The sequence below is a fragment of the Crocuta crocuta genome, unplaced genomic scaffold (genome assembly GCF_008692635.1).
Source record: "Crocuta crocuta isolate KB4526 unplaced genomic scaffold, BGI_CrCroc_1.0 scaffold139, whole genome shotgun sequence".
NCBI lineage: Eukaryota > Metazoa > Chordata > Mammalia > Carnivora > Hyaenidae > Crocuta > Crocuta crocuta.
Window position 1 is genome coordinate 6,663,796 of NW_027533258.1, and position 20,291 is coordinate 6,684,086.

A 20,291-nucleotide genomic window follows, 5' to 3' on the forward strand; every position below is an offset into this window, starting at 1 on the left:
TGACCTCAGGCCCCAGTAAGTAATCGCCGCCGCTGTGAATGCGAGCTCGGCAGCACTCAAGTGGTGACAAGGAGTGACACGAAGGTCCTGCCATTCAGAACTAGGCCGCTCCCCACACAGCTGAAGAGAAGGCATAAGTCAGGCTCATTTCACGGCTCTTTGGCGACAGAACAGGAAGTTGAAGTAGGTCAGAACAGGAAGTTGAAGTAGGTTAGAACAGGAAGTTGAAGTAGGTCACGTTAAAACTGCCTCTTCTCGGGGCGCCTGGGTGGCTTAGTCGGTTGGGCGTCCGACTTTCGCTTAGGTCATGATCTCGCGGTTCGTGGGTTCGAGCCCCGCGTCGGGCTCTGTGCTGACTGCCAGCTCAGAGCCTGGAGCCTGTTTCAGTCTGTGACTTCCTCTCTCTCTGACCCTCCCCTGCTCACGCTGTCTCTCTCTCTCTCTCCTAGAAATAAATAAAAATATTTAAAAAAAAAAAACAAAAAACTGCCTCTTTTCTTTTCCTTTATTCAAAGCATTGGAGCCCCTCTTTGGATCTCCCACCCCTGTCCCCAGAGAGGAGGGTGAAGAGGGAAAGGGGCAAAAATAATGAAGAGACCCTCTCCTCAGTCTTGCCAGCTCCGTGAATCTAAGTGGGAGGGGGGTGTCAACTGAGTGGGGTGACGAGAGGCTGGTGGTGAGAGACCGTCCCCTCTTCAAGGACCAGGAACAAGATGCTGAAGAGGAAGGCCAAGCTTCCTGGGACCGTCTCCTCAGAGCCACACAAGGAAGAGAGAGAACCGAGGGTCACTGACGGAAATCCCTAGTGCGCAGAGCGTTAGAGGCCCAGAGGTCTTTGCCTTCTTACCCCGGGTCCTTCTGGTCACCCACCATGTTCTCCTAAGAATTCACACTTCACGTAGGCTTCTCTTCTCAGACATGGTGGCTTCCCATCTGTAGTAGACATCTGTTATGTTTGTCTGCCTAATAAAAACTTCTCATCCCTGTTCTGGAAACACAGTTTGAATTTCCCTTGGGGAATATTCCCTTCCCAAGTCCTCATAGGCTGGATGGGGCTGACTCCAGAGGTGGGCCTTTGATCTTTGCTTGGCCAAGGAGAGTGTCCGCGTCATAGAAAATGGGTCACGTATGGGCAAACCAATGATCTGAAGAGGCCAATCAGGGCTGCTGACCATTTACCCAGGAACTTGGTACAAAATCCTGGGAAAGACGAACTCCTCCTTACAGGGAAGTTGCAAAGCAGACTGAATAGGAGTCTGAGATTGGCAGGGCCATGGGGTTGCTGCCTGGACAGGGATATTTAGTGAGAATCTGGCTCCAGGCCTGTCCAAATTCAGCTCTATCTCTGAATCTGTACTTACATGAGCCAACTTATTTTCTTTTTTGTTGCTGTTTTGCCTAAACCAGCTTCAGCTGGATTTTGGTCAGTGGCCATTAAAAGGATCCTGATAAATATATCACATAATCTCATCCCCCACCCCTTCCTCCTTTTCTTCTTTTTTTCTCTTTTTTGCTAAGTGAATTTGAATTCTTTTTTTTTTTTCCACTTGCACCAAAAGAGTCCTGATGAATACATCATGGTAAATTAATGAACTGTCAACTTCAGGTAAATTCGGTGGCCTGAGATTATTTGAAAGCCCAAGAGAGATTGAATTTAAGAGTCTCCAGATGAACTGACTCGGGGAGTAAATCTTTGATGGAGGGAATTGGTAACAAACTGTAGGCCTTTTATGAACATTTCTTCAATGCAACAGCCCCTCTTCCTCACGAGCACACCTGAGCTAGACACAGAAGGGAGGGTGACAGTGGGTCCTGAAGATTCCAGGAAATGGTGTGAGACCCAAGTCAGGGTTGGGGGTGCTGACGGTCCCAAGAGAAGGAACAGAAGGGACACCACCCTCATCCAAAGACCTGGCGGAACCAGCCACCATCAGTGGAGCCAGTGAGAGCTGGAAGACCACACCACGAAGCTTCACCAGCTGCCTCTTGAAATCACACCACCACCACCACCACCACCACCACCGAGATGGAAGCGGGCAGAAGACCCTTCACAGGGAAAACAGCCCCAAGGAAGAACTAGACTCTGAACTGACTGCTCTGCAGAGACTGAGTTTTTAACTGAAGTGACCAAGTCAACCAGAAATGTAAGATTAATAACTTCCTGTTCTTTTTTTTTTTTAATTATTATAGTGTATTTATTTTTGAGACAGAGAGAGACAGAGCATGAGTAGGGAAGGGGTAGAGAGAGAGGGTGACACAGAATCTGAAACGGGCTCCAGGCTCTGAGCTGTCAGCGCAGAGCCTGATGCGGGCTCAAACCCACAAACTGTGAGATCATGACCTGGCCGAAGTCGGACGCTTAACTGACTGAGCCACTCAGGCGCCCCTCTTTTTTTTTTTTTTTTTAAGTTTAAATGTTTATTTATTTTTGAGGGGTGGGGAGGAGCAGAGAGAGTGAGGGAAACACAGAATTTGAAGCAGGCTCAGAGCTGTCAGCACAGAGCCTGATGTGGGGCTCGAACTCGGGAACCGTGAGATCACGACCTGAGCTGAAGTCGGATGCTTAACCGACTGAACCACCCAGGAGCCCTGAGAACTTCCTATTCTTAAATGAAAAAGATGGATCTGGAGCTAAGTTAAATTCAGTTATAGAAAAATGAAGTGATGTTTCTAACCAGGTGACTCTAAGCATGAAACTATGTCTAAAATTTATAAACTTCAGATGACCATATAATTGTTATTGTCATTATTACCATTGTCATCGCTACTCTTAATATTGTCAACATTGCTAAATAAATCTGGAGTCCATATGAGCCAGAGTTGTGAGATTCATGTAGCCCACTCCCACTGGATTATGAATACCAAGTTCTGTCGTAAGTGGGTAGTAGGGTACTTATACAATATAATTCAAATCATTACCCTTATACTAAGATTATGAGGATATGCTTAAGGCTTTTTCTGCAAAGGAACATTTCAGATGAAGGGCTTACATCAGAGTTAGGAAGCCAAGATACCACTTTTACAAGAAGAATCATCCTCATAACCATCCATAAGCATGAAATATACATCCCATGTGCACAGTATTGGGGGACCCATCCTCCATCCTCACTCGGAGCTTGTAGGTGATTCGTTTGCTTGGCTGCCTAGCCATCTGCCATCTACTCATTTATCTACGCACTTAGAGAACATCCTACTGTGTGCCAGTGAATCCTGGTTTCTGCCCTTGGGTGCCATGCCGCCATGACAGTACGGCAGGATATATATAAGAGCAGAAACATAACGCAGGGATGGAACGACAGAGAATGGAATGAATAACTGCTCAGAACATAGAAGGCACTTCTGGGGGTGGAGGTAGCCAACTGTTCAGGTCTTGACAGTGACAAGCTGGCAAGTCAGGGCACACATAAAGACAGAGAGATGTGAACTAGCTGTGGAGATCTGGGGCAACCTGGCATCAGTATTGCTGGACAATGGGGTACGATGGGGTAGAAGGGAGGAAGAAAGGGTGGCGCAAGACGCAAGGGTACAGCTTGAAAGTTCTAGAAAAGTTCGGAGAATCTGAAATGTAGGGTCTAAAACATTAAGGTCCACGTTAGAGAAAACTCAATGTTTTGAGCAGAGATCAGTCTAATAGCTGGTCCAGAGCTGTGCTGTCTGGTTTGGTGAATGAGCACCTGAAATGTGGTTTGTCCCACTTGAGAGGTGCTGTAATTATAACCGCACACACACTAGTCTTTGAAGCCTTGCAGGAAAAAATATTTCACTAATAACTTCTTTATACATTGATTGATTACACTGATAACATTATGGATGTATTGGGTTACATAAAATGTATTCTTAAAATATATGATAAAATTAGGTAAATTTAAGATATAACGTTAGAATCAAATCCACTAGTTTCCTTTTACTTCTTTTGACACAGTTAATAGGAAATCTAAATTTGCATCTATGACTTGCAGGATATTTCTGTTGGACGGTGTGTCCAGAATGTAGTTTGAGAGACTAAGGAAAATGCCATTCATTCATTCATTCATTCATTCAACATTGAACGCATGCCCTCTCTGTCCAGGTACTGTTTTAGGCACGTGGGACACATCAGCAAACAGAACAGATACGGATTCCTGTCCATGCAGAGGTTGTCCAACAAATAGTGATCGAGAACAAAAATAACAAATAAGTAAATCATATGTTAGAAGGCGTAAATGCTATGGGAAAAAGGTAAAGTAGAGCCCAATAAGCGACTTGGGAATGGTGCAGGGTTGCAATTTCAAAAGGGCTCCTCCGAATAGGATTCACTGAGAAGGTGACATTTGAGCAAAGAAGACGAGATGAGGGAGTGAGTCAAGGGGGTGAGAGAAGGAAGAACACGCAGGGAGAGGAAACAAGCCAGTGCAAAGGCCTGGCGCGTCTGAGGAAAGAGCAAAGAAGGGGCGTGGCCAGAGAGGAATGTCACGGGCATGGGGTAGCGGGAGATGAGGTCTGAGAGTCTGGGAGTGGAGACTGGGGCACCACTTTAGCGAGGGAAATGGGGGCCATCTCAGGGCTTTGAGCAGAAAAGTGACATGCTCTGATTTCGGTCTTGAATGGATCACTCTGGCTGCTCCAATGATGATGGGCCCAAGAGGAACAGAAGGAGAAGCAGACAAGTGAGTTAGAAAGGTACTGTGGGTACCCGGGTAGGATCAGTGGCCTAGGTCAGGGGTGTACCAGCGTGGGAAGGTGCAAGTGGGGGGATCCGAGCATATCTGAAGTTAGGGCCAACGGCGATTTTCTGATGCGTGGGCGCAGGGTGTGTGTGTGAGAGAGAACTGAGAAAGGTCAAGGATGACCCCAAGGATTTTGGCCTGATGGATGATGCAAGAGGTTGGCAGGTGAAGCAGGTTGAGGATCAGGGAACACCGCAGAGTTCCATGTATTGAAATGATTTAGGTAAGAAGTGTCCGAATTAAGACACAGAAAACAGGGATACAGCAAGAGGGGTACACTGGAGAGATATTTAGGAAACAGACAAAAGTTGTTAATTCTTAAGTGGGAAATGAGGGAAGGGGAGGAATCAAGGATAACTCCCTGCTTTCCAGGTAAGTGCGTAAATGGAAGTATCACTCATTGAAGTAGAGAACTTTGAAGGAGAAGAAATGGAAATTGATGCCAGGAATAAAGAGGATTCTCCACTCTTCACCCGCAGGTAGAACTGGGTTCGCCTAAGGTATAACCAGTCTTCTCCTGGGATGATGGGTAACTTCCAGAGGATGGGGAGGGGAGGGGGATCAGGGGCAGCTGCGATGACAGTTTTCTAAGGGTACCATAGGTAGTGGGAGGAGGAGGCAGGAAGAGGAAGAAGTGACAGATGTTAAGAATCTGCTTTCTGGGATTCTATCTTATGCTGAGTTCTAGAAGTTCAGAGACTGAGGGTACTGGAAATACTAGAAGGTGTTGGGAGAGAAGATGCTACATTTCCACAATAGAAGGACACGCCAGGTAAACTGCTAGGGCCTTTGGCTGGGATCTGTGTCCCTCGACCTGCCCTGAACTGTAGCTCTGGAAAGGGGTGTGGCCACAGCACAAATGGAAACCAAGGAGCATCATGGACAACTGTCACGTGTCATCGGTGGACAGACACTGAGTTTGGACAGAGCTCACCGTGCCTGAAGGTAAACAAAGAAAAAGCAGAAAGGGTCTTTGTAGAAATACAGAACAAGGATGGGAAAACCATCTAGGAGACTAAGAAGAACAACACAGCTCTGGAAAGGACATAACATTGGATCTAGGAAAAACATGGAGAAAGCAGTCCGCCATCCTCAGTAGGATGGCTTCCGTAACACAGTTGCAAGAAAACAGGCTGAAATAAAAAAGCAGTAGGAGGTGCTGGACAGGGGAAAAGGAGGAGATGAGGAAGGGCTGTTAGGATATTAAAAATGTAATAGCGTAATTAAACCCTGCTCTGGAAGCATAGGAAGCAGAAGCAATTATTACACACTATTAAATTAGAACTGTTCAGGATAAACTTGTATGGCTCTCCTAGAACATAGAGGGGGAAAAAAGCCAAAAAGGATGAGATCAGTGAGTGAGAACATAATAGATGCGGGACGCAGAGAAGCCATCCAGCAAATCATTGCTCCTAGAGGAGAGGCCAGACCAGATGAACAAAACCGGATAACAGAAGACAGATTTTCCGAGCAGAAGAAATTTGATGTGAACAGATTCCAAGGGCTCACTGCATCCCACTAAATAAACTCAAATCCTCTAGACCTATTACATCTACGGTTCAAGAAACTGAAGCAGGGAGACAGGACAACCCAGAAGAAGCAAGTTCAATAGTTAGTCCAAAGGCAAAGCTCTGAAACAATAAGCAAAAGGCTTAGATATCCAAAGGAACACATGATGCCCATGGATTAAACTGATTACAATTTTAGTTTAACGGTGCAAATGCACCTCTCTTTAAAGAGAGACTGGCTCTGCTTCTGGCAAACAGAGCACCAAAAAAAGGGCCATCAAGGGACCGGCAGCATTTGAGAAGGTTTTGAGAAGGAAGCATTTGAAAGGTAGAGAAGGTTCCAGAACGGTCCTCAATTCTCAGTGAAAGAACAGGAAATTGAAACGAACTTGTTCCCTTTGGAAGAGTAAGTAGAAAAATCTTACAAGGACAGGGCAATAAGCACCTTCTTTCGATGGCCAGCCACTTAGGGATACACGAGGAAACGCAAGGAGGCAGGCTTTAAGAAATTAGGAAATTAGGTCCCCATAGCACCTGGACAGATGACACGGTGAGACACAAAGAAAGCAAAGAAAATCGGTATCGTTCTGCAACCATCTCTTTTTGTTTTGGAGATGGAGGGGAAGTGGACTGGAGAGGAAAGGAAGGTGGCCGAAGAGGAGGAGAGGGGTAACAAGCAAGAGAGAAGAGGAGCCCCAGAGGATTCCATCATCAGTAGGCGGGAGCCGACCAGACCCGAAGCGGACGGCGTGCCCTTCTGCAGTGAGAGCTCAGCCTTAACTTCTGGAATCGTTTCTGGTGACTCTGAGGCCTCCGGGAAGCCATGAATGATTTCCAGGCCTGGACTGTGATCTCTCCAGTTCCCTGGAACGGGGCGCCCCCACTCCGTCTCAGTGCCCTGCATACACGAGCCACGAGAGAACGTTACCCACCTGGGCAGAGGTGCTGTGAAGCTTCAGCAACCCGTTCTCCAGACGCTCCATTTTGGACTTGAGCTCTTCTCCATTTCTGCGCAGCAAGCTCTGGTAGAGTCTGACGAACTCCAGGAAGGACTTGGGAGTTGTATAGTTGTAGCGCTGCTCGTTGCTCAGATAAACCTGGGACATCTGGTTGACACTCGTGTGGACAAAGGCCATGAACTTGCTAACTGACTGCTTGACTGCGGGCTGAAGTTGAAGGGCAGGAAATCAGAGACACTGTCTGGATGTGAAGACGGGAGGTGATGGCCCGCCCTCCTCGTTGCCTCACTACATGCAAAGTTTTGCTTCAACAACTCTATCCAAGCTTGAGCTTGAGTCCTGAAACTCTGGACACGGAATTCCTTGTACCCGAGGTGGAGAGGATCCCGAGGAGTGTCTCCTTTGCCCTCTTACCTCAATGCCTTCTGTGTTCTTCAGGAAGCGGAGGCTGACAGACTCCAGTGCCTCCCGAGGCCACTCGTGGAACCAGTCGATGGCCGTGCAGTTCACAATGGCTGGAAACTTCCTGCTGCGGACTCTCAGCTTGTTCCCCACAGGGGAGAAACAGAGAGTCACCTGAGAAGTCAGGAGGGTGGGGAGAATCAAGAACGTATCAGAGAAGTTCTCATAGGAAGATAGATACGGCTTTAGGTTCTTTATTTCCCACAAAGTTGGGACACACATTCAACAGAGGGGAAAAAATAATCTGTCAATACCACCCAGGCTTCCAGCCAAGAAATTAAGAATGCTGGGACTGCATGAAGCAAAGGGGAGGCTACTGGCCTTGAAGCAGATGAGAAGGGCAGCCTTGCAAAATTGTTCAGGCTGAGAAAGGCACGCCACCCACAGCGCCCCCTCCTAGTACAATCAATAAGGATGGCTGTGTCCAAAATACCAGTAGAGGCTCTTAGGAACCATCTCTGTTCCGCCTACCCGGGGCAGTAATTCTCCTATACCTTCAGCTGTCGTCGGACCCGATCTATAAAGAACTTCCAGCAATTCCCTCTGCTGTCTACCAGACCTTGACTCTTGACTTCATTCCTCACATTGTTTATGATGTTTTCAACTTCATCATCGGAGTAGAGGTCTGGGATCTCTCCTGGGAGAAATGGGACACAGACGGGCAACTTTCACATCTCTCTGCAGAATGCAATTGGACATGAGAGCTTATCCAGCCTTGGGACACAGGGCCCGTGACTTTTTGGCCATGTCCCACCATTCCTGCCGGTGAAATTAAACAGACACCATATCTACTCCAAGCCTGAGGCAAGGGGATGATACTTTAAAGAATGGAACAGACTACATGGCACCCTTTTGTCCTTGGCCAGGAGTTGGTAGCGAGAGAGCTTTCAACTGTCTACATTTTTTACCTAAGGCATTGATTTACTAACTGCGATTAATAAAAATTTTGCTCCTAAGGAGCTTAAGATTTAGTAGGAAAAATAAAAGAGATGTAAAATGCTTATAAGACCGTGAGTGGAAAGGGGGGGGTGGATGAGTAACATGCAGACATATCCACATATTGATGAAGAATGAGCTACCCCTTTCTATTAGAGGAGAAAGGGAGAGAGCGGGAATGACTTCAGGGAACTTAGTATATGCTAAGTATGACATCTTAAAATCAATGGGGAAAAAATGAACATTCAATACATGGTATTAGTCTCCTTATAAAACTATGTTAACTGGGGCACCTGGGTGGCTCAGTTGATTGAGCATCCAACTCTTGATTTTGGCCCAGGTTATGATCCTAGGGTTATGGGATCGATCCCCACATCAGGCTCCACATTCGGCTTGAGATTCTCTCTCTGCCCCTCCCTTCACTTGCACTCTCTCTCCCTCTTAAAAAAAAAAACCAAAAAACCGAAACCTATGTTAATTAGAACAATACAAAATTGGTATGGGCCAAATATACAGAACACTGAAGGCAACACCTAGAAACAGACCTAATTATAAACAGGAAATTGCTATTAAAAATCAGTGTGCCGGGGCGCCTGGGTGGCTTAGTCGGTTAAGCGTCTGACTTTCGCTCAGGTCATGATCTCGCGGTTCGTGGGTTCGAGCCCCGCGTCGGGCTCTGTGCTGACTGCCAGCTCAGAGCCTGGAGCCTGTTTCAGTCTGTGACTCCCTCTCTCTCTGACCCTCTCCTGCTCACACTGTCTCTCTCTCTCTCTCCTAGAAATAAAAACATTAAAAAAAAAAATCAGTGTGCAGCCAGTGACGGATGGATTAATTAATAAGTGATGTTAGGTAATTCAGTATTAAGATTAAAAATTAAAATTAGAATGCTATATACAAATACATTTTAGGCGGATTAAAGACATAAATATGAAAAGTAAAACAGTAAAAATTTAAAAATAAAACGCAGGAGGAGCACTTTGGTGGCTCAGCCAGTTAAGCTTCCAACTTTGGCTCAGGTCATGATCTCACCATTTGTGGGTTCGAGCCCCGTGTCGGGCTCTGTGCTGACAGCTTAGAGCCTGGAGCCTGCTTCAGGTTCTATGTCTCCCTCTCTCTCTGCACCTCCCTCACGTGCACTCTGTCTCTCTCTCTCAAAAATAAAAAAAAAACATTAAAAAAAATTTTTTAAATAAAATGCAGGAGGTAATTTTTATCATATTGGATAGAACAAAAGTTCTGAACAGCATGGAGCATTAAAAAAAACTGTTAAGTTTTACAGCATTTAAACTAAATCAGCATGACAAAAGTCAGATGCAGACTTCTAAAGAGATTTACAACCCATAAAAGGAACAAAGGGTTAGTATCCAGAATATAGAAGGAACTCTTACAAATCCATAGGAGAAAACCAAAATACCCAAGTGCAAAAGGTCAGACTGTATAAATAGGTAACTCATAGCAAATAAACCCTCAAAAAGATGCTCAAAGGGGCGCCTGGGTGGCTCAGTCAGTTAAGTGTCCAACTTTGGCTCAGGTCATGATCTCAGTTTGTGGGTTTGAGCCCCATGTCGGGCTCTGTGCTAACAGCTCAGAACCTGGAGCCTGCTTCAAATTCTGTGTCTCCCTCTCTCTTTGCCCCTCTCCTACTCACACTCTAGTCTTTCAAAAATAAATAAATATTAAGAAAAAAATTTTTAAAGAAAAGATGCTCAAGGTCACAAGTAAAAAGGGAAAGAAAACAATGAAATTTCATTTCACGCCCATTGGCAAAAACTAATGTGTGAGATATACCAAGTGCTCGTGAGGCTAGGAGGAAGCAGGTATTCATGTGCGGTTGGTCAGAGAGTGAATCTGCACAACTACTGTGGAGAGCAGCGTGGCACCTTTTATAAAGTTGAAATGCCCATGCCAGACAATTCAGTAATCTGTTTTGGGCACCTATTGGGAAGAAACTCTCGCGCCTGCACACCGGAAGTTTCCATTTTGCAACCTCATGATTGCATGGGAGTTTTATTGCTTTCTGCACATCGAGAAGAGTTTGTAAAGAACTACAGAAACATGTAACGGGAAGAAAGTAAACAGGGGTGGTGAGAGCATGAAGACTGTGAAGAAAGAGATTGGGAAGAGAGAGCTGGATAGAGCAGAGTTGTGAATCAGGGGCCAGGGGGTAGGCTCCTGACTCCAATGGAGGAGTTGGCCTTGGGGAAGAGGCATGGTCACCTTGGAGGACAGGAGAAACCCACAAGATGTGGGGAAGGGCTGTGCAGTATGAGGGAAGCTGTGAGTCTCCTCCTGAACAGCCTGGTCTTCTCAACAAGAGAGGACACTGAGGGGGGTAAGTAAACACTGGTATAGGTAACATCTTGAAAATGCTGGATATGATGTAAAGGTGAGTGTGACTCACTCCACGATACTCTACGGGCCCTAGGAAAGCTCTTCCCCATTTCCAGAGCAAGGCTTTAGTTGGGTACTGAGGCTGTGCGGACCTGGAATCACGGGAATCCATACCCACATGCTTCTTCCTTCCTCCATAACCAACACAGAAATGTGAGCATCAGGGAAATGCTGGACATGGGAGAGCCATGGGGACCACCCTACCCATGTTACCTCCTTGTGGGCTTGGATGAGGTCCAGAAAGATGGGTGGGTTGGCAAATGCCCTTAATCAATAACTGATGTTAGCGAATTCAGTATGAAGATTGAAAATTAAAATTAGAACACTATATACAAGTAAGTTTTAGGTGGATTCAAGACATAATTGCGGAAAAGAAAACAGTAAAAATTAAGAAAAAAAAAAGATGCAGGAGGGGCGCCTTGGTGGCTCAGTCGGTTACACGTCCGACTTTGGCTCAGATCACGATCTCACCGTTCATGAGTTCGGATTAGTAGATCTGAGTGATGGGAACTCTGATTTTGTCTGTCAGTTAAGCTGCTATGCTTCTGTGCACTACCACATCTGACGGAATGCATGCCAACTTCCAACAAATTTCTGGTCTTCCTGGGCTGACGACACTAACCCAGCTAGGAGTTCAGTAAGAATTTTATACTAATTAGACTTTGCTGTTTTAAATTTTTTTTAAATGTTTTTTATTTATTTCTGAAAGAGACACAGAGTGAGCAGGGAAGGGTCAGAGAGAGAGGGAGACACAATCTGAAGCAGACTCCAGGCTCTGAGCTGTCAGCACAGAGCCCGACGCGGGGCTTCAACCCATAGCCGTGAGATCATGACCTGAGCCAAAGCCGGACCCTTAACCGACTGAGCCACCCAGGCACCCCATAGACTTCATCGTTTTAAGAGGTAAAAATGGAAACAAAAATGGATTATCACGAAAGCGACTATTCACCTTCTTCCCTTAATTGGACAAATTTACCTTCCATATATCAAGGTATTCCACAGCATGCATATAAAACATCCTGAGCTGTAACTTGTCCAAACCAAGGTCTTAGTAATGAAATAACCCCTTTCTGTCTCATTTGATAAAAGCAGAAGTCTGCGGAAACTGCTAAGGAAATGGAATGATACTCAGCATATGTTGGGGATTAAGGAGCTCAGGGAAGTTTTTTTTTCTTTTTAATTTTTTTGAATATTTATTTTTGAGAGAGAGAGAGACAGAGACAGAGTTTGAATGGGGGAAGGGCAGGATGAGAGGGAGACACAGAATCTGAAGCAGGCTCCAGGCTCTGAGCTGTCAGCACAGAGTCACGAACATGAGATCANCTGTATTCCTTTCTCCTTCACATCACCTGATAATCTGCACTCCTTTCTCCATAATGATGTTCGAGCCCTCCAGTGAGGATTCCATTCCCTTTTGGTCTCAGAGTATGTGTAACAACGCAGCCTGTATTCTTCACCCTTCTATTATTTGAGATATGGAGCACTTAGGCTCTTTTGGTGTTTTATGTAATATACCATGCTCGATACAGACGAACCAAACTATGGTCTACGGGCTAAATCCAGCATGCTGCCTGTGTGCATGGCCTGCNCGCTCTTTTGGTGTTTTATGTATATACCATGCTCAATACAGACGAACCAAACTATGGTCTACGGGCTAAATCCAGCATGCTGCCTGTGTGCATGGCCTGCAAGCTAAGAGTGGTTCTTACAATTTGTCATGGTTGGAAAAAAATTAAATAATACGTAATGACTCATGAAAATTACAGGACATTCAAATTTTATTGTCCATAAATAAAGTTTTATTGGTCAGGGCTGCAATCATTCATTTAGGCATTGTCTATGGCTGTTTTCCCCAGCACGACGACAGAGCTGAGTAGCTGTGTCAGATGGTATGGTCTGCGAAACCGAAAATATTTACTTTCTGATCCTTTATAGAAGAAAAAAGTTGGCTGACCCTGGCTCACGTGATACACTTAGTGCTGCACTGTTGAAAGTACCAGCCCATTTGGAGATTCTCTCCATGCTCTTAAGATGTTAATATCTGTCACAAGGTCCCAAGAGCCCTTCAGAAGAGGGTCACCAGATGGAAGTGAGCCTCTAAATTAGGAGCAAAGTTTTCATCTTTAAGGTTCTTCTTCCCAATTTCTCCTGACATCATATCCATCAGTTACGATGTGATGTAGGTAGTCATGTTGACTGCAAGGGACTAAAATGCCAGAGGGGATTTTGTGATGTGAACACAGGCAGAGGCTATTTAAATATTTGAAAAGTTTCCTCCTGAGACCTACAGTCAGGAACCACAATTTCTGCTTTCAAGTGCTTCATGCCATCATTAACGCGTCCTAATACTTTGAAATCCAGACGAAGCATCGTTCTTCTCTGTGCTCACGTGGGACTTTCAGAGGCCAAAACTGCTTTTGCGGGAAGAGATCCTGATGGTTTGAGATGGTTCTGTTAGTTGGGGCTTGATGACAAAATGGACTGGATCCTCCATGAACTGGGTAGTGTCCCACTGGCTTAGGGTCCCTGGCCCCATCTAGACCTGCCATTTTCCTCCAAACTTTTCTCTGGTCTCAAGGGAGGAAAGCAGGGGAGTGTGGTAGCTGTTTCAAGAGCCCTGCGCCTCTCTCTGCATGCCTGAAAGCCATCGCAAAGCACGCGTGCACGAGTGAGATCTAGTATGTAAGACAGCACATCATTCTCAATGACATCATGTACCTTAGTTCAACAAACACCTGCTGAGTACTAATTAGGGGACCAGAGATGGGTTAACTGCTGATAGTATAAATGATAAAAGGAACACTGTCTACAGAGGGTTATAATTATTTTCGTATTGTTTTATTTCCTTAGCTGGGCGGCTGGTAGTTAATTCTTTCCCTTTTGTATCCCTACATTATTTCATAACAAAAAAGTTGACCAATAACAGACAACATAGACTCTGCCTTTCGTGAATCTGCAATGCTGTTTCAGGACCATGGTGGTGTGTGCAGCCACTGAATGCTACAGAAACATGGAGGGATATTTCTCACTGCCAAGGGTAACAGTGGATCAGTGATGATTTCCTAGAGAAAGAACACTCAAGATAAATCTTGTAACATGGGTAGAAGGGACTCCAGACAAAGGAGGAGAAGAGCATGAAGTTCAAGAGGAATAGTGTCAGTAAAGATGTCAGGGAACAGGATAGTGTGTTATCTCAGGGAGTTAGGAATTAGACCACAGAGTAGGTGAAAGGCAGGGTGTTCTTTTTTTTAATCGATAGAAAAAGGGGCTTGGATCTTCTCCTACATTCAGTTAGAAAAATCAATGAAGAGGGGCGCCTGGGTGGCTTAGTCGGTTAAGCGTCCGACTTTCGCTTAGGTCATGATCTCGCGGTTCGTGGGTTCGGGCCCCGCGTCGGGCTCTGTGCTGACTGCCAGCTCAGAGCCTGGAGCCTGTTTCAGTCTGTGACTCCCTCTCTCTCTGACCCTCCCCTGCTCACGCTGTCTCTCTCTCCTGGAAATAAATAAAACATTTAAAAAAAAATTAAGAAAAATCAATGAAGAAATTGTATTTTATAAAGACCCTTTGGAAGCAGAGAGGAGAATGGATCGGGGGAGGTATTTATTACCTAGGAGGTGGGATATGAGTTAAGAAGTGTCTGCATGTGTTGAATCAACAGATGAAAAGACCAGCGGTAGCTATGATAGAGAAGATTTGGATTCAGAAATGGTTCGGAGTAAAACTGGTGGCAGTTGACTATCTCTTAGAGCAGATGAGGGAGAAGTTAGCAATGTAGGAAAATGCATGAACATCGTCTCAATAACTGGTATAGAAATTTAGCACCACGTTTTTGCATTACCCTTTGGCATTTATGCTAGTCATACAGAGAGCCTGCCGGGTGACGATATAAGGACACAACTGATAGATAAAGCCACTGAGACCACAAAGTATATTCAGAATATCTGGTGCAAGCTCAAGGGAGTACCTTTTGCCCCACACTTTGTCTCTTCTCCTTCCAGGGAGATTGGGCCAGATCTCTGCATATGTAAAGCAGAGATGGCCCAACAGGAAATCCAGTTCTGGGTCTCATGGGAGAACAATCCAATGCCAAGTCTGTTATGAATATTTCTAGACTCCAGATTCTTTTACTTTTTTAAGTTTACTTATTTTGAGAGAGAGAGAGAAAGACAGACAGACAGACACGGTGTGTGTGTGGGTGGGGGGGATGGGCAGAGAGAGAGGGAGAGAGAGAATCAAAAGCAGGCTCTGCCCTGTAAGCATGGAGCCCAATGCAAGGCTTGAATTCATGAACCATGAGATCATGACCTGAGCTGAAGTTGGATCGTTAACCAACTGAGCCACCCAGGTGCCCCTAGACTCCAGATTCTTATGTGATGGGTGGAGACCACTAATATACCAAGCGTGGATCTCATCATTGAGATCCTTGAAGATGAGGTGATCTTTTCACATTCTAAATACCAACAGCAGATTTGGCCTTAATTTAAAGGTACAGTCTGATTGAGAGATGGAGAGGCACAGGACTTTATAAAAGGGGGATCCAATTTCATAAACTATTTCAATAGGCCATATAGAGGGTGGATGGTGCTCATCTGTAGGCACAGCGCCTACTGACTGGAACATGTGAGCTTAATAACTGGTTCTGAATATATGAATAAATGGAAAGTGATCTAGTCTGGACTGGGGAAGAGAAATCTTCATTGTGGAGTGGACAAGTAAGTCTTTTGAAAAGCAGAAGGAAAATCCCAACACAAGATCCTAACATAAAATGAAGTATGAAATCTGGCAGAGTTAGGAGAGGCAGAGACACCACACCCAGGGAAGACTAGGTCCTCTTAGCTGGACTGCAGTAAAATGGATGTTCTGAAATTCAGGAAAGTTGGAGGAAGATGTACCATACCAGAAAGCCAGGGAATGATTCGATTTCCTCCCTCTAGGTTAGGGTGAGGCCTTGCTGGTTCTGAGTTTTGTTCAAGAACGAAGAGAGTACACATTGTGTAAGAATTTCTTAAATACCTGGGTTCGATGACCAGTGTCCACTCTTTAGGAATTATTATGACAGGGCAATAAGGGCATAGCAAAATTTGGATTTTTCAAATTCAGCAAGGATCAATGTTTCATGCATAGTTTCACTAGCAGCTGCATGATGCCCAGGAAGGGCTCTGGGAGCCAAGGGAAGTGACTCAAAGATATGCTTCCTCTGCTCCTGATATGTATGGCCACCCTGCTTCTTATATAGTTACGTATCTTTTTCTAATTAAACTAAGAGCTATATTTAATTTTTAAACTTTGTGTGCAGGACTTCTTCCTGTCAATCTGTAACCCAACTGAGATGTGCCTGGGATGATGATAGGCTCTGAAATGGTTGGTTGGTGTCAGGAGTGGGACACAAGAACTGAATTACCATTGTGGTTTGATTTTGGAAATGGCATCAGAAAATCAAGGGACCAAACAATGAGCTAAAGTAGTGTGGGAAGAGGGGCGCCTGAGTGGCCCAGTTGGTTAAGTGTCTGATTCTTGATTTCAGCTCAGGTCATGATCCCATGGTCGTGAGATGAGCCCTGCATTGGGATCTGTACTGAGCATGGAGCCTGCTCAAGATTCTCTCTCTCTGCCCCTCTCTTCAGCTTGTGCTCTCTCTCTCTCTCTCAAAAAAAAAGGGGGTGGGTGGGTGGGAAGAAACCAGATACCCTATGGCATGAGACTGGTACGTCACTGAGAAAACTTTTGGGGGAGAATTGAATGAGTGGAATACATTCACTGTACCTTTATATCTCTAAGCTAACAAAACTTGTAGATAACTACGGAGGGAGGAGTTGATGGCAAAGTAGCCTGACATAATGTCATAGTCTGCACTGTGTTATCCAAGAGTGGACTGATTGCACAACCCCACAAAACTGAAATATGAAGGGAATGGCGAGGTTCTGAGGCATTCCCGAAGCCCTCCCTGGGCTGGCAGTCAATTAATTTGTAGCAAATTATTTGACAGGGAAAATGAGAACTAAGATATGCTCTTGTTCTCCCTGTCAAAGTGGTTAAGAAGAAAGGGGGGAATATTAGGAAAGTATTACTTTTCATTGCATCTCCATTTTTAACCTGTGTACGTAAATCTTATTTTTATACAGAAGACTTAAACGGGAGCTTGAAACTTCATGACTTTGGAGCACGCTGACTGCATTATGCGTTCACCAGGCAGGGCTTCAGAAATTCATTTAAGCTTCAAAAAGAAAGAGTTGCCTTCTAAATGAAAGATTCAAAATACTTAATTGAGAAACAAAATTTCAATTGGTAAAAGAATATCAGTTTCTGTGTCTCGGACATTATTTTAGGAGAAGGTGACCTGGCTGGATTGGAGCCAACTGAAATACAGGGTGAGGCTGGCCACATGCCTGGTATCTCCGAAGCCATAAGGTTTTGGAAGCACAATTTTACCGTTTTTGAAATTAGACTTTAGGGTTCAGGGTGGGAGGCACTGGACTCACTCTCGTTATTTAGTAAAATATAAAAGGAAAGGCAATGTTGTAGGTGGAATCGTGCTGTAGAAGGTGGTGGGATGCTAAGACAGTATTCAGAATCGGGAACACGGATGGGAAGAGAAAAGAGCTAAGAGCTAGTAAGGTAAACTCCTGCATATAAAGGTAACTTTATGGAAGAAATCTGTGTGAGGCTTAGAGCGGGCACAGTGAGTAACCTGGGACTCCGCCCCTCATCAGAAGCAATCCAAAGGCTGCTCACAGAGGCTGCTAGTGCATGATGGGGACCAGGGACCAGAGACCGGTGGTTCTTCATGGATGATGGCAAAATGACCTGGGATAGAAGCATACAGAATTCAAAGTGGACAATGACCTTGAAGCAGTCAAGTTCCTAGGGACTCCATGCAAGACACCTTGGAATAAATTACACATGACATGGGACAGACTATGGAGAAATATGCTATGATCATGGCTCTTGGATTTCATAAACTGAAGAGTATTCAGTCAGAGAGCCAGGGGTTGGGCTGTGGACACATGGGCTTTCCGAAAGGCTGAAAAGCTAGAGGCAGTAATTTCATTCTGGAACATCTGTGCATTGACTTTGTTTTCTTAACCCAGATGAAGAGGTAGTTTTGCACATGCTGAATTTGGCATAAGAGCCAGGAAAGCATTTTCTATGTTTCGTTAATAGAAATACAAAAATATACACCTCCAATTTCTGTAAATACATAATTTAAGTATTATACTGTCTTATAGTCTTATNTCTTGACCCCAGCTTTCAGGCACAAACTGGCCAGGTCCGTCTGTGGAAACAATCAATATTAGAGATCTCTGGGAAGATGGCCTTACTGAAAGAGGTCTCCAACCCACTCATTAGGAATGGGACCGTTCCCTTATCTACTTTAACGGGAAATAAAGTGAGGCAGCAATGGAAAGTAGGAAAGAGTGCCATCTTGTCCTGACAAGGAGGGAAATATGCCTCATTCCCTGGCCTCAATCCCAGTAGAGATGGGCAAGTAAAATTAAACAGGGATGATCTTTAATTCATACAGCCACTGTGGCTCTGATACTAGCCTCTGGAGCCCCTGCTTTGTGCAAAGAGCTAACAGCTTTCCAGAAGGACAGAGACGGTGTCTGTTCATCTGTGTTACTTATATCATCATACAAGTGACTGGCCTGACCCTGACCCAGGAGGCAAGCCATTGCTCTTGGTCTTGGCAGAGTCATGTTCTTGGGGCTACTGACCTGGGTGATGGATATGTCTTATGCTAGTAGTGTTTTGGGTTCTCATGACTCGCTCTAGCAAGGGTCTTGTGTTGGAACAAAATATACTGGGGAACACACACACACACACACACACACACAGAATCATCTGGTAGGAAATTACATCCATTCAAAACTGCAGGTGGATGAAGTTCTGGGCTAGGATGCCAAGCTCTGGATTTTTCCAGCTTTATCAATCTTGGTTCCTTCTCTCACAAAGCTCAGCCACCAGTCCTGGATCTTGCCCTTCTCCCTCGCACCACTCAAAGCTCATTTTCTAAGGGCCTCACGCGTCTCTTTACAGCAGGGCCCCTTCTGTGTCCTATATACAATCTCCCTTTAACGTCAGTGAGTGTCCTTTAATATTAACCGTTCTCAACCTCTCACATGTATAGAATTAGCCAAGACTATGCTTCTCAACTCTCAGTGGAACCATCTGGGGGATGCCTTGAGAAGTCTTGGTGTGGGGCGCCTGGGTGGCTTAGTCAGTTAAGCGTCCGACTTTCGCTTAGGTCATGATTTCGTGGTTCGTGGGTTCGAGCCCCGCGTTAGGCTCTGTGCTGACTGCCAGCTCAGAGCCTGGAGCCTGTTTCAGAGCCTGTGTCTCCCTCTCTCTCTGATCCTCCCCTGCTCACGCTCTCTCTCTCTCTCTCTCCTAGAAATAAATTTAAAAAAATATTAAAAAAATAAAATAAAAAAAGAGAAGTCTTGGTGCTCACGCCATCCCCCAGACTAGTTAAGTTGAAATTTCTGGAGGGTGGGGTGCAGGTTTCTGCATGATTGAAGGGGAGTCCAGTATGCAGTCAAGGTAGAGGACCATGGTCTTAGATCATTCCGTGAATGTGTATTTCTCACACGCATAACTTATTCACTCTTTTTTATGGGAACTGCTGTAGACTGGTCTAACATGACCATGGTGTACGGCCTCAGATCCAGCCAGTCATCGGGAGGATGAACTGCGGCTTCACAACGGTAGTGAGCACCACCGGCCCCAGGCTGGTGGGAATTCTCTCAGGGACAGTAAGGGGAGCGTGCATGTGGAAATTACATCGGGATCCCAATCCTGCCTCTATTGTAACCATGTACAAAAGGCAGGGGGCTGGGCAAAGCGACTTCTGAAGCCTGCATAAATGCCTTTCCCCAATTTCCAGAGCTTTCATTGTGGCTGCTAAGTACTTAATGTCTGGACGCAGGAAATGTTATGGAAGCTCCCGGTAGCTGGTAGTTACTGGAACCGTCCTTTAAAATATGGGTATCTGGGGCACCTGGGTGGCTCAGCCGGTTAAGCGTCTGGCTTCAGCTCAGGTCATGATCTCGCGGTTCATGGGTTCGAGCCCCGTGCCGGGCTCTGTGCTGACAGCGCAGAGCCTGGAGCCTGCTTTGGATTCTGTGTCTCCCTCTCTCTCTGCCCCTCCACTGCTCGTGCTCTGTCTTTCTCTCTCTCTCTCAAAAATAAATGAAAACATTAAAAAATAAAATAAATACATAAAGTATGGACGTCTTATAGAACTTGGGAAGACTGTCAGAATTCGACGTCTACCACAGGTGCTAGAAAGCTGTGCGCTAAATTGCACAGAGACGTGCCCTTGATCCACT

The 20,291-nt window shown here is 45.3% G+C and overlaps 1 protein-coding gene across 1 annotated transcript in view; it reads right to left on the reverse strand.

Annotated features, from left to right (window-relative positions):
• Window positions 1-20,291, reverse strand: part of DNAH9 (dynein axonemal heavy chain 9) — a gene marked incomplete at its 5' end in the record, with an annotated part of 325,490 nt that overhangs the window by 110,202 nt on the left and 194,997 nt on the right. Inside the window, 5 exons of the mRNA XM_077746719.1 lie at window positions 7,147-7,380; window positions 7,588-7,749; window positions 8,130-8,272; window positions 14,927-14,978; window positions 18,203-18,235. Coding sequence (XP_077602845.1) covers window positions 7,147-7,380; window positions 7,588-7,749; window positions 8,130-8,272; window positions 14,927-14,978; window positions 18,203-18,235 — 624 coding nt within the window. The remainder of the gene's footprint in view (window positions 1-7,146; window positions 7,381-7,587; window positions 7,750-8,129; window positions 8,273-14,926; window positions 14,979-18,202; window positions 18,236-20,291) is intronic.